This window comes from Durio zibethinus, chromosome 6, assembly GCF_047325235.1.
Source record: "Durio zibethinus cultivar Kanyao isolate XHJ-2024 chromosome 6, ASM4732523v1, whole genome shotgun sequence".
Lineage (NCBI taxonomy): Eukaryota > Viridiplantae > Streptophyta > Magnoliopsida > Malvales > Malvaceae > Durio > Durio zibethinus.
This window is the reverse complement of record NC_143167.1, coordinates 4,132,626-4,156,096: the sequence shown is the minus strand read 5'-3', so window position 1 is coordinate 4,156,096 and position 23,471 is coordinate 4,132,626. Positions and strand designations below refer to the sequence as shown.

General features: G+C 36.9%; 4 protein-coding genes across 14 annotated transcripts; all 4 read right to left on the bottom strand.

Annotated features, from left to right (window-relative positions):
• Positions 1-1,242: 1,242 nt before the first annotated feature.
• LOC111284731 (ran-binding protein 1 homolog a-like) lies at positions 1,243-4,511 on the bottom strand. Its single transcript, XM_022873614.2, has 4 exons — positions 4,313-4,511; positions 4,066-4,217; positions 3,851-3,976; positions 1,243-1,882 (listed from the first exon to the last, which is right to left on the bottom strand). Exons 1-4 carry the CDS (start codon positions 4,465-4,467, stop codon positions 1,665-1,667), a joined length of 651 nt encoding a protein of 216 aa, XP_022729349.1. The 5' UTR covers positions 4,468-4,511; the 3' UTR covers positions 1,243-1,664.
• Positions 4,512-5,044: 533 nt separating this feature from the next.
• On the bottom strand, positions 5,045-15,437 carry LOC111284730 (clathrin heavy chain 1-like). 11 transcript variants are annotated; one of them, XM_089761876.1, is made up of 30 exons: positions 15,181-15,437; positions 14,847-15,050; positions 14,619-14,707; positions 14,438-14,516; positions 14,173-14,300; positions 13,716-13,814; positions 13,521-13,629; positions 13,240-13,319; positions 12,923-13,150; positions 12,746-12,811; positions 12,249-12,358; positions 11,826-12,024; positions 11,447-11,563; positions 11,304-11,363; positions 11,069-11,155; positions 10,807-10,890; positions 10,604-10,719; positions 10,333-10,519; positions 10,146-10,258; positions 9,792-10,044; positions 9,538-9,674; positions 9,187-9,465; positions 8,091-9,091; positions 7,339-7,824; positions 7,018-7,188; positions 6,848-6,912; positions 6,641-6,761; positions 6,404-6,526; positions 6,180-6,290; positions 5,045-5,652 (listed from the first exon to the last, which is right to left on the bottom strand). In XM_089761876.1, the coding sequence occupies exons 24-30, from the start codon at positions 7,495-7,497 to the stop codon at positions 5,485-5,487; spliced, it is 918 nt and encodes a 305-aa protein (XP_089618002.1). In that variant the 5' UTR covers positions 7,498-7,824; positions 8,091-9,091; positions 9,187-9,465; positions 9,538-9,674; positions 9,792-10,044; positions 10,146-10,258; positions 10,333-10,519; positions 10,604-10,719; positions 10,807-10,890; positions 11,069-11,155; positions 11,304-11,363; positions 11,447-11,563; positions 11,826-12,024; positions 12,249-12,358; positions 12,746-12,811; positions 12,923-13,150; positions 13,240-13,319; positions 13,521-13,629; positions 13,716-13,814; positions 14,173-14,300; positions 14,438-14,516; positions 14,619-14,707; positions 14,847-15,050; positions 15,181-15,437; the 3' UTR covers positions 5,045-5,484. The 11 variants fall into 11 exon arrangements, 7 of the variants coding, with proteins under 7 accessions (XP_089618002.1, XP_089617996.1, XP_089618000.1 ...); XM_089761870.1 differs by having other exon boundaries at positions 10,333-10,719; XR_016342704.1 differs by lacking the exons at positions 5,045-5,652; positions 6,180-6,290; positions 6,404-6,526; ... (7 more) ...; positions 9,792-10,044; positions 10,146-10,258 and having other exon boundaries at positions 10,395-10,500; positions 10,590-10,719; positions 10,807-10,941; positions 14,847-15,093.
• Positions 9,957-12,443, bottom strand: LOC149518362 (clathrin heavy chain 1-like). Its single transcript, XM_089761548.1, has 11 exons — positions 12,411-12,443; positions 12,249-12,358; positions 11,826-12,024; positions 11,447-11,563; positions 11,304-11,363; positions 11,024-11,155; positions 10,807-10,890; positions 10,546-10,719; positions 10,333-10,500; positions 10,146-10,258; positions 9,957-10,044 (listed from the first exon to the last, which is right to left on the bottom strand). The coding sequence occupies exons 1-11, from the start codon at positions 12,441-12,443 to the stop codon at positions 9,957-9,959; spliced, it is 1,278 nt and encodes a 425-aa protein (XP_089617674.1).
• Positions 15,438-17,900: 2,463 nt separating the features above from the next.
• LOC111285643 (mitogen-activated protein kinase kinase kinase 18-like) lies at positions 17,901-20,843 on the bottom strand. Its single transcript, XM_022875192.2, has one exon. It carries the CDS (start codon positions 19,744-19,746, stop codon positions 18,067-18,069), a length of 1,680 nt encoding a protein of 559 aa, XP_022730927.2. The 5' UTR covers positions 19,747-20,843; the 3' UTR covers positions 17,901-18,066.
• Positions 20,844-23,471: the final 2,628 nt, after the last annotated feature.

The following is a 23,471-nucleotide window of genomic DNA, read 5'->3' as shown; positions in this document are numbered from 1 at the left end:
GCTTTGTTAGAGGTTCCATTATTATAATTTTATGGGCAAAATAATCGATAATGATTCAGACCAAAAGCTGTATTATTATTAAGAACTAGAAAGATACTAGATACATCCATCACAACAACCAAATCCCCATTTGTCGACTCTTCACAAAATCATTGGATTTTGTTTTGAAAATATTGAGTGAGGTACGACGACAAGCAACAATAAAATTGCATGATTAAGGACTAAAATATCTTAGTTTATCAACCTTAACAACCAAATCTTTTCCCTTGTTTCTGTCAATATAGTACACTATTATCCAAGTCCAACGCCGTACAATGATTATGAAGTTTAGTACAATGCACGAGGGAGGCGGGGGGGGGGGGGGGGGGAGAGAAGATGGGTTTGATGTGAAATTAAAGAAGGTAGAAGGGAAGTTCGTGAGAGGGGGATGTGTTAGGTTTGCCATCCAGATCAACCATTTATAGCTCTCTCTAATTTTAGGTCCTCTTTTTCCCTTTTGATTCAATTTCAATTTCAATTTCAATGCATAACAAGAAAACCTTTCAAAAATTGCTAGGCCAATTGTCATTAGGGGACCTCTCCTTCCATTCGTCTAACATACACTATCTATCCCTTTCACTTTCCCTTTCTGTGTAGGTCAGTTGGGGTGGGGGGGCTCTCCCTCTCCCTCCCACGCCCCTTTCTGTCAATAACTTGGAAGGAGCTGATAGAGTGATCCCAGAGTCTCACCTTCACCTTCAAGTTGCTTTTATGGACCAATGGCATGGCATAGGCATTTGCTCCCACAATTGCGCCAAGCCTAAGACCGATGTATTTCATGCTGTCCCTTGATCCCCATTTTGATGTTGCCACGTCTGCACATGATAAGCTGTTATTCCTTTCTTTTTCTTTCTTTCGGCATTCATATTGACAAAACATCTTGCAAAGGGGCCATTGGGCGCTTGGTTTGGTAGTCTATAATATTAGGCCCAGGCCCAACAGAATTGAAGTTCCAACTTCCAACTGCACGTACAAGCACAATTACAGCGCCGATTTTTAATCATATATGCTTTGCTACCTCAGCACCCACCTCAATCAGCTTTTACAAAGCATTAAAGCCACATAGAGAATGCATGAATGAATCATCCAAGAAAAAAAAGAGAGATTTGCTTTAATTAAAATTTTTGGGGTTTTTCCTTTATGATTTCTTAAATCCATAGAATAGAACAGTTTTGCTAAAACTAGCATCTACCTTCTAGCCACTTCTAGCAAACCGAATTTCTTTTCACCGAAACTTTCTAATAGACATACAAAATTCAAATAATTAAATCCAACAAAAATAAATTGTCTATATCAAATACCCTTTCAATGCAGTGGACTGAGCAGTAAGAAAATTTCGACATAGTAGCAACGCTGGGGAAAACCTGATTGAATGAACCCTCCTTGACAGTGCTCAAACCGCGAAACACAACTCTCAACATGCAAACATGACTGACATGACTCAGGGTTTGACCAAACCTCGACAAACACTCAAACCTAAGGACACAACGGACCTCGACCCTTCCAGACCCTTCTAGTATCATCCGCAGGAATATGCAAGACATAGGTTGGGAGGTGAGATCAGGTGACTAATCTCATCATATTCGCCAAAAGCATATGGCATGGAAAACAAACCCAACCCCTTTTTAAGTTGAAGAAGCTGGCTCCTCATCTTTCTTCTCTGTATCGTTCTTTGTTTCCTTTGCTGCAACAGCCTCATCCTCTCCAGCTTTATCCTCAGTTTTCTTTTCCTCAACACTCAACTTCTCAAGTTGAGTGGCAGTAGCAGATGCATCTTTATTTTCCTCTTTTGGTTTTTGTGATTCAGCAACTTCTTGGAAAATTTCCATAAAGGTTTTGCAATCTAAATTTAAGAGAGAAAAATCAGTAAAAACAGAAGGCTTTGTTCCCCTATTGTCGTCAACAAAAGAAATCATAAAGGCACAAAAAAACTTCAATGAAACATTCACATTTATCACTGCATATCAAGATCTCAGAAAAAGTTAATAAATTAAAGAGCCCAAATCACACAAGTAACTATTTCTATTACATCTGTCTAAAAAAATTATAAATTCAGCTCAAAGATACAATTACACATGATTCCACCAAGTATTGAGGAATTAAAAAATAAAACATTCAATAATTCAAAGCATATTGCTAGTACACTAGCAGCAACACAATTTTTAATTCTCAATAAAAAAACTCTAGTGTACCTATCTTATTTAAATGACATTTTGTCATCAATATGAAATTACATTTAAGATTTAACCTTATTCCATCTTATTAGTTTTCCAAGAAAAGAAATATCAAACCCAAGGAAAACACTAGTGTTAACAGCAAAGATATTTCAAATTGCCATCATAGAAATGCCTAAAGCTTAGGTATTAAAGTTATTCTTACTAATGTTTCTTATTTCTTTACATATTCTGCAATTTGCAGTATTTTCACTAACCACTAAAGGAGGAGAATGGCCCATAAAGAAACAAAAGGTAGATTTCGATAAACCATCGCAGACATATATAACCACACAAAAAAAAAAAATCTACAATAACTATTCTCCTAACATAGGCAGTTTGCAGTTAATCCAATCTGTCATCTTTAGGATTCAGAATTTTTGGAGTAGAACTTGTCTTGCCTCAGTGTTATAAATAAGGTTACACAGCTTTGTGCAGCTTAGCTTTGTGATGCTTTCTCTAGGAAGAGCAATAGGAGTAATGCAAAAGGGGAACAGTTGAGTTGGCAGACAAATTTCCATCCCAAGTCTGATGGCTCACCTGGAATCAAGGATGCATTCTTCAAAACCTCTGGATGGTGTTCACAAAGGCTGGTTCTGTTTGGGTGGCATGGATTCAGGCTTATGTACATAAAAGGTAGGAGTTGTGATGCAAATTCCTACAATCCAAAGGAATTGGAAAAAGGTTTTTTAACTTGAGAGCATTAGCTCTTCTCTTTATACAGAAAAATGGAGAGAGACTTGGTGAACACTTGGGGCAACATACAAGGCTGCTTATGTTTGGGATGAAATTAAACACAGATAGGAAAAGGTGGGTTGGAATAAAATGGTATGGTTTCAGTTTCATGTTCCTAGACATGCCATTATTTCTAGGACGGCAATTCAGGATAGACTGCTAACTAAAAGCAGAATGAGTTCTTGGGCGACCAGTGCAGTCATTGGGCCGATTTTTGTAACGATGAAATTAAGACAAAGTATTGTATATTCTTTACTTGTGTTTACTACAAGAAGATATAAGCACGCGATCTTAATGATTGTGGCATACATAGGGCTGCAGGAGATTGGCATGCTGAGTTGCCATGTGCAAGGAAGAAACTTAGTGGGAAAGCTCTGATATTAGTTATTTTCAGACTAGCATGTAATGTGCATATATCTACCATCTTTGGAAGGAAAGAAACTGTAGGCACCATGGAGGGATGAGTTCCAAGCAACAAATATTTTGTTCCAATGTGAATCTTGTGAGATTTAGACTTGCGGGTTTTCATAACATTGCTAGTGAAACTGTCAATTTGGAACTTCGTTCTGTTTGGGGCCAGCCTGCTTCCATGTTTGATTAGTGTTTTGTGCTGCTGTTTGCAGCTTGCTTTGCATTGTAGCAACTAATGCTGCTTCTTCGTATAAATGAACGTTATCCCAAAAAATTGGAACGCTAGTCACTATCTACTTAAAGGAAATTTCAACGCTCAACTTTCTGACATTCTGTTGACTTACTATACCCTAATTTGTAGCTCCTGATCTTAGTCTAAATACAGAATAGAAACAACACTGATTCAATTTTATTTAGCAAAGAAGCAAAGTGACATAAGATAATATACTTACTTTCCACTGACGCAAAACGAATGCAGAAAAGTTCATCTTTCAATTCACCGTCTGCAAAGTCAGAAGCATGCCATAGGCACGATTTATCATTCCCTGCGTGCTCCTGCACTGTCATCGTCGGCAACACTGCACAAATATTTTGTACAAAATTATGAAATATTAAAAACTAAGAATAAATGGAATTTAGGAAGAGGAAAAGAAAGAAGAGAACGAACCGAGATGATTGGCGCAGATCTTGAGAGTCTTAGATTGCCTCATAACAAGGCGAACTTTTCCAGTCTCTTTGTGCTTCAACAGCTTCACAGTACCAGCGCCTCTCTCTTTCCATTGATTCCCGTTTTTATCAAATCGGTACAGCTTCGACTTCCTAATAAATAAAATTATATATATAAATTCAGATTATTCGAATATCTAGATAAAGCGAAGAACTTTTGAATCAGAAATATAAACAAGAATACAGACAGATCGAGTATCGGATCTTCATTTTCCTCGCCGGTGCTGACAGCGACTTCCTCGAGCTTGACGATAGGTGCGACTTGAGCTCCAGTGTCTTCATCCTCGGCGGCGGGGGCCTCTTCGTCTTCTCTGTGCTCGTGTACGGGCTCTTTGCTTGCCATAATTGCTTTTCTAGAGTGAGGCGTTTAGGGCTATTTTGATAGATGAAAAATATTTGGGATTTACGGTTTTTATAAAAAGAGGGTATGGAAGTTAGAGCGAGAGGACGAAATGTTGGTTTTTGACTGTTCTAAGGAGGTGAAAGGAGGCGTGAGTTTTACGCAGACTGTAGAAGTGAGGGTTTTTCAACAATGACAAGAGAGGGAGGGTATTTGAGTAGTGGGCCGGGCTTTACTCCAATTGGGAGTAGCGGTTCGCAGACCGAGGAGCTGTTTGGATTATTTCTTGTTCATTGTTACTAGATTTATTTTACACGTTAAACCGGTATTGAATCAAAATCTTTACCCACTTCACATTAATGTTTTTATGGCAAATATATACACAGGCAGCTAGGGCGTTTTCAACTCTACACCACCTCTCAAACATAATTCGTTCTCTACCCGTACGAATGAATGTAACAAAAAAATAGAAATCAGAATGCATATCACAAAAAGCAGTGTCTGAACCGAACCAACTTACAATAAAAATTTTTAAAAGTCCAGAAAAGAATAAGGACTAGAAAAATTCATCTGCGAAAAGAAAGAGGAAAAAATTGGTGAAATTAGAACTATGAAGAATACTCTGTTATACACCGGGGGAGAAAGATGGGTAAGTACAAAATTGAGTCCTAAAACAAAGCAACTACACATCCTAGCAATTAAGAAAACTGAAAAATTTTTACCGGTTGATTAAAGCTAGAATAACCTATACATGTGGCACTTGCCACAATTCCACCGAATTTTTTCGGTCACCACTAAGCTGCATAAAATTTTGTCAAAAACCTTACTGCTAACGTCATCGGGCAGTAAATAACCACAACCCAATATCGGATGCATTACCAAAGAAAGCAAGCTACCACCTCAATATTTTTTTACAACCACTGAAAAGATCAATTTCACATTCAAATGTAAACAGGAAATTGTGGGCACTTAGAGACTCAACCTTGTGGAAGCTGACACATTTCCTGGTTTCATCAGATATCAATAGGAGCCCATTGGTGGCATGCCATATAGGGCCATTGGAGGCATCCCCATCCCACTCATTGGAGGTGGTGGCGGTGGAGCAAAACCTCCACCCATCACTCCACCTCCCATTCCAGGCATTGGTGGCGCAGGTAAAGCAAGAGGCAGCAACTGAGCATACATATTCTGCAGGTGACAGGAAAACAAAGGCACTAGTTCTTAGGAAAGAAGATTAGCATCCAGTAGAGACATCTAATAGCACTCGAGCGATCACACTGATCTGATTTGCTAAATTCTTTACAGGACAGGAAAATAACAAAAGTTTCTTGCCCATTTGCAGCGATGACTAATGAAAGCCTCTTTATTTTTTTTTGCCCTTGCCGAGGGAGGAAAGTCTCATATCAAGGTGGTTTTCACCGTAAGGTGGTTTAATTTAATTTCTAAGACATGATGGATAGCTTCTGTGCGATCAAGCACACGACAATGACAATAGTTAATTAGTTCTTGACCACCAATAAAAGTGAGCAGTGAGAACTAAAAGCACCCAAGGCAAGAGTTGTGTAGTTCTTTCAAAATCTCCTACTTTGTAACATGAAGAAAAGTTATAACTGTTCCACAAGGAGGAAACACGCCACTCTGCTCTACTGCCAACTTTCTCCCAGAAAGAAAAAAAGGTAGGCTAGAAATCAAAGAGATTTTGCAAATATCCGTACCTGCTGAGCAACCATGTCTTTCTCCTCCTCCTGTTTGGCCTTCACCTCATTCATAGCTGCAATTTTATCCTTCATAAGTTCATCCACTTTGCCTGTGTACTCCCGTATAAACTTTATTTGGGAGACAAAAAAAAGCCAGAAAAAGAACCAAACAGAAAGTTTGAGGATAAGAAAATCAAATTTTAACACATAATTGAGAACAAATGGCAGAAGGGGTAAATCACCTGCAACAGATATGGAAAGACAAAATCAATCAAATTATTGATCCAGGCAAGCTCAAGAGCAACGTCTGGCCTGATTACGTCATAACAAACAAAGAGGCATGCTGAAAAACACTCTTTCTTTCCCTACATTAGACGAGATGAAATTTAGATTAGTAAGTGAACCCTAAAATTAGTGATTTCCTAAAAAAAAGCCCACCTAGCACACACCTCCATTAAATAAAACAAAAGAAGAAATACATGCTCAATGAAATAGACAAGCAATTCCTCCACAAGTTCCCGATCACCAGACAGTGAACATGTTTCCATCGCATCTCCGTAATGATTGTCCTTCTTTGACAAGGCGATGGAGTGCTTCCACCTCCCTGATCACCAGACAGTGAACATGTTTCCATCGCATCTCCGTAATGATTGTCCTTCTTTGACAAGGCGATGGAGTGCTTCCACCTCCCTGCCTTCTTATATATATAAGCAGCAACACGCCTCATCTCAAGAAGTTCATGTTTCTCAATCTGCTTATACAAACCATTCCCAATCGTAAAACAATCTCTCTCTTGATAGTTTAAAAAACTGAAGTTTAACACAACACACAAACTAACTAAAGTAGAACCTCTCACCTTCTGAGCAAGGCCTATCTGATCAAAGTTGTCATGGAGATCTATAGATTCACGAAGCCTGTCATAGTCCTCTTCCTCTACATAAATCTCATTCAGAGCTTCATTCACGGCAGCCACATTGTTTCTCTGAACTGCAACCATGTATGGCTTAACAACACGTAAGTGACCAGCCTGAAACTCAATGAATTGCAAGTGTAAATAAAACATAGTAGGCAGAATCCTTTGCTTGCATTATATTTCTCTACAATGAAGAGAAGGGGATTAAAGATGAACAAAGAACAACACGGGGCAACCCCTATGACTCCTAAGAGATGATTATACCTTCCTTATTATATCCACAACACGTGCATGGTCAACACGCAGGGCAAGCACATTAAGAACATCATTGATAAGATCAGGGTGTTCTTGCAAGTAGAAATGCACAGCCTTGTAATAGAGTTCAACATTTGCAACTTTGGCTATAATATCTTTAAATTGCATGTGATCTCATGCTTCTGGAGAGTGGTTCATTATGGTGGTCGCCGCATTGTCAAACTCATCATACTGAACATACAAATAAGTTAGTTCCTTCCAGTGCTGCTGTTCATCACAAGCTCGAATAAGCTTTGGAATGTTGAGACGAGTTGAGAAAAGTTTGATATGCTCCATAAGCTTCTCTGGACGGTATCTTGCATACAGAACTCCCAATTCAGTAAAAATGCCCATATGTGCACATTCCAAACCTAGTCCACTCTCCATTAGAGATATAACCTCATTGAAGCATCCACAGTTCTGATAGTACTCACTAACCTCCTCTAAGTCATCAACCTAGAAAACGAAAGACTTATGCACTTTTAAAGTAAAAACTACGTATGTTTTATTTTGAACCAACAAAAAATATAAAACTAACACTGCCTTATGGAAAAGCATAGCCAAGAAATTGATGACATATAAATGCATGTCACAGTTAACCTAATTATCTAACTTCCATTATTAACTGCTTGAGAACAGACTTAGACACAATTTTACAATGCTTGTCCATCCCCAAGCAGAATAACAAGAGTGTAAATTAAGATAGGGAGCAAGAAAGCCACCTGAATGATGATATTGAGACCACATATCTGAGCCAAGCGAAATTCTTCAGCATCAACACAAGCGACGCAAACCTCCTTCCATGTTTTTGAACTGTTTGCTTTCCAAGCAGCATCGACGGCACCTTGGAACGGCTGTAGCTTAACAAGTGTGATAGCCAGCTTAGCCCAGTTAGAAATAAATGCAAATATGATTTTCGCTGCCTCATAAAGGGCTTCATCATACAAGCGGTCTCCCACATTTTGCAGATTAGCAACATTTGGCATGAGAATGAACTCTTCTATCTCACCCAGCCGATCAATCTTGGCATAAGCATAGATAAGTTCACTGTCCACTTTCGGCTCCTTGGTTTTCTGCCGCACCATTAATAGGTATCTCACCAAGTCTTGGTATACATCTGCATCCTCTGCAGCCTCTATGACATCTAAGAAATCAGTACCATCATCAGCATGAATAAAGGACTCAATTGCTTTACTCACATCCCCTACACGAAGTTGGGCCTTAGCCACTTGACTCCAGACAGCATCTTCTTCAACGCGGAATGCAAACTCCACAGCTCAATCAATGCTATTGAGGTTATCCAACAGAACATTTACGACCTGAACATTCAAATTAAACTTCTTGAATGGCAAATGCTTCTTCATACAATTGAGCTTCTATAGCTACCTTCCCAACTGCAGGTCCATCAAAGTTGTCCAATCTATTAATGTAATCCATAACTCTTGATGGATCAGCCTTGATAGCTATCAATATCAGCAGATTTTGCAAATTGAAGTTCCCACTGAAGGCAGAATTTTGCAGCACTATCTTTTCAAGAAGCTCAATCAGTTCATGAGGGAGATCAGCAGTCATAAAAGCTTTTACAGCTGATGACACTTGCTCAGGACTCTTGCTTTCAGGCAAAGCAGTTGACACAACCTGATCAATAAGTTGCCTTCTATACTCGTTATCAGGATTAAGAACTTTCTCCCAAAGGTCTTCATCCATCCTTTCCACCACATATCTTAAAAAAAAGTAATAGGTCATTAAAGCTGATGTACAAAACAAAAGCATCAGGATTCATGATTACATGTTATTTAAGAATGACAATGTCCATACCTAGCTTGCAACTTAAATAAGGAGTTCTTGTTTGTGACATTGATCAGTTCATCATCACACTGTCCTCTACGATAAGCAACAACAGCAAGTGTTGGATCTCGATTTTCATAATATTTACCCACAACACGTGAATCATAATATGGGTTGGTAGTGAGAAAATGCTCTGGGTTGTTATTACTATCTATAATAATTTTACCCAAAGCATTATGAACATGCACATCTTGACTGCCCTCACTCACTAGATGCTCTAAAAACTGAGTCAGCAACCGGAGACGATTCCTGCAAACAAAAAGTCGAGTGAGGACAAGAAAGAAGAGAAAAAAAGATGCAAGGGACCACGATACAACACACCTCTTCTCACATTCATCCACAAGGGGTTCGACAGGAAGAAGAGAACAAACTGAAAGAATGAGACCCATGATGAAATCCTCAGGGCATTCATCATCTAACAGCTGCCCAACGACTAAAGGTGCATTCCCTGGATTTACCTATAATGCAAGAAATGGAAAACTATAACATGATATTTCCATTTAATTAACCAGGCTGGGAGGGTGAAGAAGCCATCTACATTTTGCTAATGGTATTGATACCATAATTAACTTTACCTTTTGAACATAACCCTCAATATATCGGAGCATGTTGTTTGCATATAGATAATGAGTGAGATCTGGAACAAAACCAAAACAATCACAAACATTAATCAAAGGGCATGCATCTGGAAGCTTAGCTTCCATTAGAAAGTTCTTGGTCTTTTCAGCATCATAAAAATTTTATTCCCGAGTCACACGCTCTACTTCTTTTATTTGTCTGGTTTTTGCTGCTGCTTCAATGTATTTGAAGTGGATATCAGGATCCTCACTAACCCAAAAGGAAAAATAAATTAGAAAGTTATTACAAAGCAGATATATAATGCTAAAATCGTATCTTCTTTTCTATATATATTCAAAAGAAGAAAGAACCTGGAGCTCAAGTATGAACCCAAGAAAAAATATAATCCTTCATAGGACTTGAACTGCTCAAAGAGTTTTGTACATGCATCAACTCCCAGCTGCTCACAGTATTCCTTTGCAGTCTACAAAACAATGTGTCCAACATCATCCAAGGGACAAAATTACCAATGACTGCTGTAACAAACTGATGCTTTACCTGTACAACAATCTGAAGATTTCCCCTAAGATTGACCATTAGAAGATCTTTCATACACTCAAGAGCCCATTCTCTAGAAAGGGTTCCAAAAAACTCAACAAGGGCCTGGGGATCGATGGCATGTGTATTCACAATGACATGTTTGATATCAGGCAACTCTGTATAATGCTGCAAAGAAAATAATTGCCTTTATAGAAAAAGAAATTGATCAACCATGTTAACAAGATAGTAGGCATATGATTGGGAAGGCATTTTACTGGCTCGTATGTGCAGACCAGCTTTTTCACAGAGTTGGCCAATATGTGGACGATCATAATGACTAAACATACCATTTGCTAATATTGCATCAGCAACATTTGGAAAAGTCACTAGATTGATTTCCAAAACCTGAATACAGTAGATAAAAAACTGATAGGGTAAAGACATCAAAGATAACTATAAAAATTACGGCAAGAGAGAGAGGAGAAAGCTCACCTTTGTTTGAAGGAATCCATGTTCTGGTAAATTTGGCTTTAGCACATCCAACAAAAAAGCAGTTGCCTCACGGATCAAGTTCCTCTGAAATTAAAGATATATCTTTCATTTTCCCTTCTAAGAAATTTGAAGATGCTGAGAAGAAAACACTGAAGGTGAAGACTGTCACTCTAGTTTAAAAGCCAGAATTATTTTCATGATTGTGCTTGCTTTAAACCACATACATATACACACTCAAAGTGTAATGCAAGACCAACCAAACCTGAAGGAATAGATCTGTTATTGTGTTATAATCAACTGGGCAACCACCTTCCATTTGAGACATCATCAAAGCAAAATTAACAGCACCCTGGCATCGTAAAAAAGTTACTCAAGCACCAACTTGAACATACAGTTTCTAATAGTATAAAAGGTCACCCACATAAGAAGACCTGAAACATATGAGCAAAAAAGCACACCATTGCCAAAAAATTGTAAATGCAAATGAATTGGCACACCTGTGGATCCGTACTCAAAATTGTTTGCAGAAGGAATAAATAGTCAGGGGTGTATCCAACCTGCATCAATGTCAATGACACAATTAGTAGTGGCAGAAGCTTTTACTTTATAATGATTGATTGTAGAATTGCAAAGTACATACCTGCTTTGAGTAGATTAGAATCTTGTCGAATTCCCTCCTCTCAGCAAAAGCCGCAATAACTTTAGGAGTTGCTCTTGCTTTGATGTATATTTTAAGCACAAGATCATTATCTACTGTCTACAAAAACAAAAGAAATTGACACCTCAGTAAGTGGAAGGCCAAAAGACTTAAAAAAGCCATTGTCCATCCATGTGCTAATGCACACTGACCCACCACCACCCAAGTTAATGCACAAAAAAATCCCCAATAAGTCTTGACACCCTGACCTCTCACTGTACTTTCCTACAATAACATAAAACTACCTAGGAAGAAATATTTTATATAAACCAATAGAAGAATCAAAGCATCAGAAAAAGATCAAAGAGCTTTAAAATAAAACCTTCACAAGATCTCCAAGCTCCTCGCTACACTCAAGCTTGTCCTCTGCCAACCAATTCTCTAAAAGATTCTTTTTATTCTGGTTGACGACAAGGCGTGATAATTCCAATGACTCAAAAGCATTGAGCTTTCCTCTAGTCAACAAGGTTCCAAAATACTGCAATAACGGAGGAGTTTGCCCCAGCTTGAACAGGAACACTCTGCAAAATGTGAACAATATAAGCACAACAGGACCATCACCATCCAAGCTTTAAAAATAAGAATCAGAAAAAATTTGAACTTTTGGAAAGAGCACTCTGCATGAAGATTGAAATGGAAAACTGTCAAGGATTTCCTCAATTGGAAGAACAAAAACTAATCGCAAGAAAATAGAACTTCAACAAAGTACAAAATTCAAAAAATACATTCATCCATGCATACATACCTGGAAGTTGGCAACAGTGTCCGGAGAATTCCCTGAGGTGATTCAGCAGCAAGTTCAGCAGCCTCTTTGTATTTGGTCTGTGAAAACAATTCTTGGAACCGCTGGACCACCTAAGCACAAAGATGCCAAAAATCTTAAATAGATTGTAAAGATACATCATACATGATATGCACAAACAGGTAGCAAGAACTTCATTGTTTAATGATTTGGTTGAGAATCAGACACAAACCCAAAGACATATCATCAAAAAACAAAGGTAACTTATGTAGAATTGAAAAGACACTACCGAATTATATCAAGTTCAAATTTTCCTTTTAAAAGCAACCAGCAGTCAATTTAGTCACCTGCAGTGCTGGATTGCTGGTTGACACAATTAAAAAGATCTCAAAATATGCATTTATGATGGGAAAAATCAATGTCAAGCGGCCTACTTCAGAAAAAGAATTACTGAAGAATTACTAAGTGTGAAAGAAAAGCCAAAACCAACATTCAATTACCAGGTTTTCTGCACCAGGAAGATTCCCCCTTTTGGCAAGATTTACGGCAAGTTCTAGATTGTTCAACTGCAAAACCCCAAATAAAAATTTAATACAGAACTAGCGAACCACACAACAGTTCACATGCAACCACAAAGAAAAACATTTTCCATAGCTACAAATATGTGATTCTCATACCTGACCACTAATAAATGGTATAATTGTAGCTTCATTTACAGTGGCAAGCAAAACCTGGCTTCACCTGTTTATTGCATAAAAGCCACCAATGGATGAAGCCTCTGTTGCCAGGAAAATAGGATCAGGACTGATCCGATTTCTGTAAACTGCAGTAGCTGTTCCCAGGTCATACACAAAAAGAAGGCCTTGCTTTGTTATCACATATATAAGACCATTCTTTTGAGATATCTGCCAGAAAAACCATTAAGCCCCTTTATTTTAGAGAAATAATTGAAGTTGTATATAATTGACTGATCAATAGAAACTCAAAACCAAACCTGCATTGACATGGGAAAGTCATCCGCAAAATCTGGAGGAAAGAATAAATCTGCTTGTTTCTTTGTGAATGAAGGTTTGCCTGATTTGAAGTTCCAAGATCAATACCCAAAAAATGTTCAGCAAAAGCACTGTGGAATAACATAATAGCATAGTTTGATTTATAAAGCATGACATACATGCATCTAACCATGCAATAACCAAATAAAGATAAGCAACAAATTCTATAGGTGCATGTGTCAGCTTATACAGTAAAGAAGATGCCAGTATGGAAAAAAGTGACCTGGCTGAGCACCGAGTTCAATGACATGTAACTTAGATGCTATTTGTCCAGCATTGAATGGCTTTGTTGCAAAGGAGATAAGAGTTGAAGGGTTTTCATTCCCAGGTACCTGTTTAAAAATTGAATTTTAAAAGAATATAGATTTTTAGAAAAAGACAATGAAAGAGAAAATATACTTGGAGGGCAAAACCGCACTTTAAATGTGGCAAATGATGCAGCATGTGCTTCAAGAGCTTGACTACGCTGCTGTTCCACAGAGAATAACTGCATATTCCCTTTGACCAATTGTGGCCGCTGCAACAAAAAATTGGAATTTTAAAAAAAATATCAATGATCACAAATAGCACAACATATTCGTGGCATGAAAATTTGTCATTATCTGGAAAAATAAGAAAAGAAAAAGGAAAAAAATACCACATATCAAGTGAATCTGATTCTTGCTACATTCACCACTAAAAAATATGTAACACACAAGCAAACATAATTCAACAGGCTTAGCAACTATCATAAATAAGAAAACTGAGGCAGGCACTTCAAAACTACATTATATTTTAGTATCCGATACCATTTTTAACAAAGAAAAAGCATTCTAATCCAATCAATAAGACCAAATTTCATAAAAGAAAAAGAGAATAAGAAAGCCATTGCATACCTCAGGCAAACCAGGGGCAATTCCATTCAAGACTAACCACTTTTCATTGGAATCACATTTATAGTTAATGATTTGATTATTTGCTAGATTAGCCGTTCGATCAAACATTTTGACAGGTTGAGATTCACCTGCATGTGAGATGAAACAAAAGGAAATGAAGAATATCACAAATTAGTTGTGGACTCAAATAATAAACATAATGCTAAATTCAAGACAAAATGCATATTTAGCAGAAGAAAGGAAAAAACATACAAAGATAACTTGCCTTCGATGGACCAATGATATGCTGCAGTTTGTGTGACCAGAGCTAGCTTCTGCGGGGAAATCCACTTCCAAAATACAACCTATCCACAGCGTAAAATAGCAAATAACAAAAATCAACGCAATTAATTAAAATCAAAAGCCTCTCAAAAAAATTTTAAGGTTCCTAAAAGAAAAACAATAACCTGCTCAGGCATCTGATACGATTTCACTTTTGCTTTCATTTCAATGTTAAATATCTGCAAATGATCCTGAGTTGTTCCTGGAAGTTGAGCTTCACATTTATAACGGTACAACTAATTAGCTATTGATGTAAAATTCAACCGCTAATAAAGAAAATTCGCGAAAATTAGCGAGACTGATTCATTAAAGAAACAAACATTATCACCAATTAAGAGGCTTATTAAATGTACCTTTTAAAGCGAGAATTTTAGTGTTCGGATTCATCAGAGCGGAATCGGCAGTGATCGGACGTCTCAGAGGTTGCATAGGCATGTTCATGTCGATTATAACGACGTTATTTTGCGAAGCCGTTTCCCTAACGCAAATATACTTATCCGACTCCATAGTTACATGCGTAAAGTTATGAACTACGGATTTATGCCGATACTCGGCAACTGCGAAGAAATTTTTTAAAAAGTACAAAAAGAAAAACAAATTCTGGAAAATGAAAATATAAAAAATATATAGCAGATCAAAGAATGAAATGAAAGAGAGTGAGTGGAGAATATTGATTGTAGTGTTTACCGTTACGGTTTCTTTCATGGTGATGGGAGCGTTGGCAGCCGCCATGGCTGCGGCCTAGATTGGGGTTTCAAGATTTGAAACCCGATCAGTGGAGGAAAACCTGAGAGATGAAATCAAAAACAATGGAAGAGAGAAAAAAAATTAAAGAGTGTAGAACTAAAAGGGGGAAGAAGGGTCTTTCCTTCTCGTCGACGAGTTATTCAATTTTGTTGATTTCGATTTGTAACAAAGCGGGACCGTTATGAGACTTGTACCTTGGTGTACAAAAATCGAATGCGGTTGATATTAGTTCTAGGAATTTGGGCTCAAGAAAATAAGGCCTAACCCTAAAGCAGAAACTGATTTCTACCCAGAAGAACGAGCTTGGGTATCGACTCTGAAGCTGCTTGTGAAGCCTAGATCTGGAGCTTGTATGGACTCTGCCTAGATTTCTAGCCAGACGGACGAGATTGGGCTTCTTATAAGGAGTCAGAATTGCTAAGATGGGTTTGGAGAAAAAGGCTTTTCCAACATTATAGGCGCCAAAGGCTATGCAACCGGCACAATATTATATTAACGGTACTATGAATTTGGCCTGATTAAATATATTGAAAGCTATTCATCAAATTTTATTTGCCATAACACTAAAATAAACATTCAAACTTCCTTGAAAAATAGAAATGAGTACTTGAGTTTTTATTGCATAAAATTATATTATGACTTTTATTTTATTGTAATTAAAATCATGATAATATAGAATATTTGCTTTGTAAATTGTTTAACTAAATGTTTTAATTTTTATAAAGAGATTTACTTAAATTATTTGAATGAGTATTTTTTTTTGTTTACCAATCAAAAGAATTCGCTCAGTTCAATTAACAATAATTATAATGTTTTTCCATCCCGAAACCGAATTTATTTAGATGAATTAAATCACAAATAAGAAATATTATTTTAACAGTTGTATCAATTAAACATTATTCATCTATTTTTAAGATTTAATTGGTATAATAAAATTTTATAACCTTAGGTCAAGTTTAGTACACAAGATTATAATAAGATAAAATAAAATGATATTATAAATAGAATTAAATTAAATAATATCATCTTATTTTGTATTTAATATATATAAGAATTAAATAAGATAATTTATTTATTTATCAAAATTATCTTTTTTTCAAATTTTATATAATTTAAATTATTGATGTAATTTTCAAATATATAATTAAACATGTAAATTTAATCCTATAGATTAAAAATAATCTTCTTCACTTGAGATGATTGAATAATCCTATACCCATAAGAGATTAATTATCCTTATAATCCCCATATTTTTTTTAAATATAAATTAAATACGATATAAGATGATTATTATCTTATCTTATCAAGAATCTTATACATTAAACATGATCTTAATTTTATATAACAAAATAATGAAAGTTTGTTTGAATTTTTTAATAAAGTTTTGCTTAAATGGTAAGCCAATGTTGTTTTAAGAATAAAGTAGACTAAAAGACTAAATATTACATTAGAAAACCAAGGAATTAAAATATTCACATTAAGAACAAATAAATAAAACCTACTAATATGATTCAACCTAGAATTCAACCTGGTAAAGGTCAAGTTGAAGGTAGAGACATTCCAAGAAATAATAATAGTAATTAAATTTATTTCATTTTCAATGTAAATGTGACAAGATATTTCCTTATGATCCTTCGTTAGGTCAAATGTTCATACACTATATATTCCACTTTCCGCGTATTCCTTTTTCTTTTAATTTTTATTTTAAAACAGCATGGAAAACAGTTGTAAATACTTATATCTTTACTTCAGTTTCCAGAGAGTATGCTTCCTTTTTATGAACACGTTGAACCTTCCCAAACTGGACCACGCGGCCAAACAAAAATAATAACACTATTAAATTTCATCCATGTAAGGAACAGAGCAAATTCGCGGGAAGTTTCATATGCCAATGAGAATCCAAACCAACAAAGGAATCTAACATCGTACGATAATCGAGATGAACGAGTAGTTGGCATTTCATATTTGAAATTTTCCATGTTGTTTGTTGACAAAGCATGATAATCCTCCAGGAGAGACGGATGTTTTGAGAGGAAACATCCAAACTTCCAGAAAGTGTTCAAAGACTTGGTAGCGACCATGAACCTGGTTTGGAAAGACTAGGGAATAAGTCTCCCAATCAAATTTCGGTCATGATTTTGTTTGGTTTTTGTTAATCCCTCGTTAGAATTGTTTCCCGTCTACCAAGCATATCTTAAAGGATAAGAATAAGTAAATTGGCAAATTATATTTTAGCAAATTGTGAACTTAAAATAATGGAGTTTGTGCACTTGATGTTGATGATGTGCGTTGAACTGATCCAATGTTGTGTGTGCCTTCTCGATTACCAAACAAGCCGTCAATGAAACAGTACCCCTAATAGCTAATACTAGGAGACATGAGAGATACGATTTTGATGCCCCCTTTCGGTCCATAAGATTTGTTGTCTCCCTCCTCATCCAAATATCCTCAAATTGCTTTATCTTATATTTTTATCTAAAAATCTCTTTAAAGAATTCAAACTTAAGATAATTATATATATATATATATATGATACAATTATTTTTAAAAGATAAAATTAATAAATTTTAATTTTAATTTTAACGTCTATAATATATTTTTAATTATTTTAAATTTTTTTTGTAAAAGAAAATATCACTATAAACCAAAAATATAAAAATGTTGAAATAATAAGTTTATTGAGCTTAAATTACGTTGATATTGACTTTCCAAACATATAATAATTGGAACCAAAATTCCAATGAAAGTGAATAAATCCAAGCCATGCTTTTTGCACGCCCCATTAAACCAACTTGAAAAATTAGCTAGCCACAACCTTTAAATTGTTCAAAAGAAGTGTGCCATTACTGAGATTAGTGGCCTATGACAAAGCCTTAAATTTTGTCTAGTGCCTTTTTTTTCCAGAATGTTTTGGGATAAAAGAAGTGTCATTAAGAAGCGGAGTATATTCTTGTGATGACTGGGAAAGTCTAGAATTACTTTTTCTTCAGGTTTGAACTTGAAAATGAAATGGTCGAATCGCATGACCATTAAATTAGGCTGAGAACCAAAGGTGAAGAATATAGTAACAAAGGAGTAACTAAAAAACACCATTAAAATAGATTTGAATATTCTTAAATCAAACAAAAATAGTTGTAATAAATTACAAAATATGTAGAATCTCAACTCTCCCTTCGCCACCGCTAACTCCACCTTTTGTGACCCATACCGGCAGCTCGAACCCGAGCACTCGCACCGTAGCCCACCACTCAACGACTTTAACCCTCTCACACCCTTGTAATTACTGCACTGCCACTCTATTGAATTACCGCTATCAAAATAATCGTAAAATTCGGAATTCGTCATTTCAATTCCTTGCCTGATTCCCATCGAACTCCAATATACCGAACTTGTCCCCTCCGTTTCCTGCTCTGTCCTCATCAATTCCACATATTCCGCACTTGTCCCTTCGTCACAATTCACACCTGATTCACGAGCGTAACTCCTCACCACCAGCCATCCATCCGATTCCCAAATAACCCCGCCTTCCGTCGCTAAATTACCAATCCTCTCCCTCGCCGAAGCTTCACAATTCTCCGTATTTTCGTCTTCTTCGAAATCGGAGTTGGCGAAATCGAGCACGCAACGTGGAGAAGATTCCCCAGTCATATTCGGAGCTGAAGCCGACGCTACAAATGGATGCTGTAGCAGCTGATCGCAGCTCCACCTTTGGCTCCGATCCCTTCTCAAACACTTCTCCACGAAATCCTTACCAAGTTCAGATAGTTGAGTCGGTAGCTCGGGCAATTCCCCCGAGTTAGCAATTCGACATAGCGAGTTGAAACCTTGATCCTCCCAACCTGGCTTACCGGTGACCATCTCGATGACGGTGCAGCCTAAGGACCAAACATCACTCTCCGGTCCTTGGTACTCACCTCGAATCACCTCCGGCGCCATCCAGAGAGGGGTTCCACGTGGCGTAATTAGGGACCTACAACTGTCACCCGCGCTGACCTTTTTAATCTCAATCGCTGAGCCGAAATCCGCGAGCTTTACGGAGGTGAAATCAGGGCCCACCAAAACATTTTTCCCTTTCACATCACAGTGTACAATGCCTTCGCCGTGCACGTACTCCAAAGCCGAAACTAAGCAACGCGTGTGCCACCGTAAAATCCTGTCGTCCATGTCAGCCAACCGGCGTTTCATAATCTCCTCGTCAGTAGCGGTGCCACCTGGCAAGTACTCCATGTGAAGATTCCGATTAGACGTCGTAGGAGACTCATACCTTGTCACATCATCGCCGAGATACTCAACGACGTAAGGAGAGGAAAGCGAACGGAGGATCCTAATTTCGTTCTCCAAAGACTCCAACTGCTTCGGAAGACACGTCGCTAAATCGACAGACTTAACTGCAAAAACGGCACCGTCTGATTCTTTGATTGCCAAGCTGACAGTACCGAAGGAGCCTTTGCCTAAACACTTCCCTCTGGTCCAAGAAAGTTTCTGGGTATAACTCTGTTTCTCCATCTCTGAAACTCAAAAACTTTTTCTTTCCTTTCTTTTTAGCGTGTGTTTTTCAGGGCCCAAATGGGTATTTAAATACGTGTAAGCTAAACATTTTAATAAATATATTGAGTCTTACGTGGAATTTATAAATGGATTATTCAGAAAACCGTTTGATTATGTCACGAGTGTTTGTTTTGAACTTGGAACAGGGCTTCTGTTTTGACGTAAAAGGGTGAGTGGGTAGAGTGAAGGATGATTCCGGGTTTTATCCTTATCCTGGGGCCATGTGGGGTTGATCTAAGCTGTTGATTTGGTTGCGAAGTTGGGTTTTTTACTTGCAAGATTTGTTCTTGCCATTGATTGGTTGTCATGGTCATAGCTTACACGGTTCGTGGAAAGCAAAATTTATAGAATATTTCCAAAACCAAAATCACTCTTCTAAAACGTGTCCCAAGTATTTCTGTCCCTCCGATTTGTTTACTTCTATAAAATGGAACGAAATGAGAACGTCAATGTTAACTTATAAATTGATGAATATGAATTTACAAAATTTTCATAAGAAACTCTTGATTTGTCTAAAAAACATTGTACACTACTAACGTTGATGATCTCCACCTATGTTGAGTGGTTATGCTAAAAAAACTTGTAGACGATGGATGAAGTTACACGTGGCTCTGAAGTAGGGGATTAGAAGAGAGTGAAATATTTAGAGGTGCCAACTTGGTTGGCCAAAAGGCAAGTCGACTAGGTGCGGTGGGGTCAAAGGGACAGAGTTTTCGGTTCTGAGTCTTGTTTGAAACCAAATAAATGTGGGAGGCATCACTGTCAGCTTACATGGCAGAAAGTGGTAGGTACACGTTGCAACAACAAAAAACTTGGAGGCTGTTGGTTAAGAGAGAGAGAGAAAACCCAGATGTCTAAATCTCCCCCACGATGCTTGTATCTGGTTTTTGCAGTTAGAGTTTGAGTAGAAGTCTACTGACGTGCGCCACCAGCCTCCATCAAATAAATTTAATGTTAAAATAATTTTAAAATTTTTTTATTAATAAAAATTAAAATATAGTTGAAAATTGTTTGTATGACAACTCAATCTCCCAAGGTAAATCCCATTCGAATCTTTTGAAAGATCAATATCTTCGGATTAAGTATGGGAATTCAATCCGATCTCGGTGGGTTTCGACACGATCCGATTTTATAAAGTTGAATTTTTTTTTTTGAATTTTGGATTTTGGATCGAGTCGGATCGAGATCGGGTTTTAGGCATATACGATTTTACCCGACCCGATATTTATTTAAAAACTTATTATTTAATTAATTATTTAATTAATTATTTATATATATATATATATATATTTATATAACAATATTTTTAAATATTTATATTTAAAAAATAATATTTTTATTAATTTCAGTTCGAATCGGGTCGAATCGGGTACGAATTATATAATATCGGATTCGGATCGGATCGGATATGAAAAAAATAAAAAAATTTCGGATTGAGAGTCAGATTTATTGATGATAAAATCGGGTCGGGTTCGGGGCGAGCAAAACCCGCCCCGAACCCAACCCCATGCCAACCTTACTTCGGACAACCTCCATGTACTCAAGAGTACCAATACTTGACAGTCACAAACTTTCTTCAAACCAATTTGGGGCATTGTCAAAAGGGTCCCCAGCTATTGGATGAATTAGGGGTCAAATTGAATAGGATAAGATTTTATGACCAAAGAAACGATACCCTTTGAGGCCTTGCCAATAAGTTTCAAGTATTTGTATTAATATTGCCGAAATTCAGGTCATTTCAAGTAGATAATCACGCTCAGAATTGCGGATACGCGTTGTCTTAGGACTTTATATAGTTTTGTTTTGCCTTCCAGATTGTATTTCCATGCTAATCTGAAAACCATGCATGTGTTGATTTAGCAGGGGAGTTGCTTTTATTTATTTATTTATTCTTTTGATTGGTTTGTCAAAGTCATGGGCCTCACGAAATGCCATGTCTCCCGCTGCTTGTTAAATTAACAGCTTATCTGTCATCAGTCATTACGTACAAAGGGTAGCATAGCAATATTCCACTATAATATGGTTATAACAAGGCCTGAATATTGGATAAGCTAGAACGATTGCCTTACTCAAAGGGAAAGGAAAGGGGAAAGAGAGAAATTGTTGTCCACGTAAACTTGAATGGGCACAAACAAAGGAAATGGAAGAAAGGGTAGCCCTCAATTATCCATCCAATGCTTTAAAAAGAAAAAGAAAAGAACGTTTCCAACTGCGTTTGGTCAATTGAACCTTTTTTTCAAAAGCCACTTGGCTCGTAAATAATAGAGCCTTTGTTGTTCAATATTGGGGGAATCGCCGAATGAGTTTATTCTGTTGTTGTCGTGTTTGCATTGGAAAGCTCCATAAATACTCATAATTAATGAACGAAAGGCAATGTCAAAAGGAATATTATATGGTTCTCATCAGGTAAAAGGACTTTGTTCACTGGATCCAATCTATATCTTGGAAGTTTTGAAATTACATTTCTCTTAGAATGGAAAAGTTAAAATCTCATAAATCTTCCTAAGCTATGACGCTATTCATGTCTATCCATTATCATCCATATGTGATACTTACCAAATCTGATTTCCATTATTACCAAATCCAAATATTTAGAATGAGTATTAACTCAAATAGCATGCGTTCCGATTAAATTATTAAAAATTACAGATTTAAAAGGACTTAAACGCGTTTGGACCACAAATTTTGGTTTTTACCGTTTGTAAGAAGTAAATTAGAACACTTCAAAGCCTGCAGTGTTCTTATAAATCTATAAAAAGAAGTTGAATTTAAAACATTTGGGTAAATTTTACTTCTTATATTAAGGTTAGGGTTAAACCCTTTTCTTTTACCAAACTATATCGTGAGAATCAGGATGGAACAATAGACGAACCTAATTTCAAATTCAATTAATGAAAACCTGTAGTAAGTGCAGCATTACTTCTGAAACAAATAGCCGACTAAGTTTGTTAGGAAGGCAGAAAAACAGCGGGGTTTGTTCCAAGGCTGCCAACCTTTGTCGTAAGACAGCAAGACAAAGAAGAAGCACATTAATCGACTGGTCGACAGTCTAACGTGCATGAACAACAAACCCTTCCATTTTGTGCGGTTGACATGCAAACCTCATTCCCCCCAATTTGATACCCTCTGTTTTCTTGAGATTCATGCACAACCAAAAACAAATAAAATCGCCAGTTGTTACAAAATCACATAAAATTGATTCTTCATTCAAGTTCATATGCTTTCAGTCCAACTCCCTGTAAATTGTATCACGCAATTCCGGAAGTTTGGTTAATTTATGCTGGGTACTGTTGTTCATGTGAGCTTGTTTCTACCTTGTGAATGATTCAAAGTCAAAACAATGATAATGGATTTTGCTGTCCTTTGATCTTCAGAATCCTTTAGATTTTGTTACTTTGCTGGATCATGAGCAGGGTTCTCGGAAGTTTGAAGACAAGAAGAAAAATGTATCAGAACTTGTCATACACATTGCATTTGTTTTGGGCCTTTTGGCTTAGACAGACATTAACAAGTTTGAACACTTAAAACATATAACATGAAACATGATGCAAGCCAACAAACCCATTTTGCTCATTCCACAAAACACTGCGGTATTTTCTAGGAACATGTGATGTAGGATAATAATAAAAACAAAAAACAAAAGCAACTGGACATTTGGTCGTTCTCATGTACTATTTGTGGGT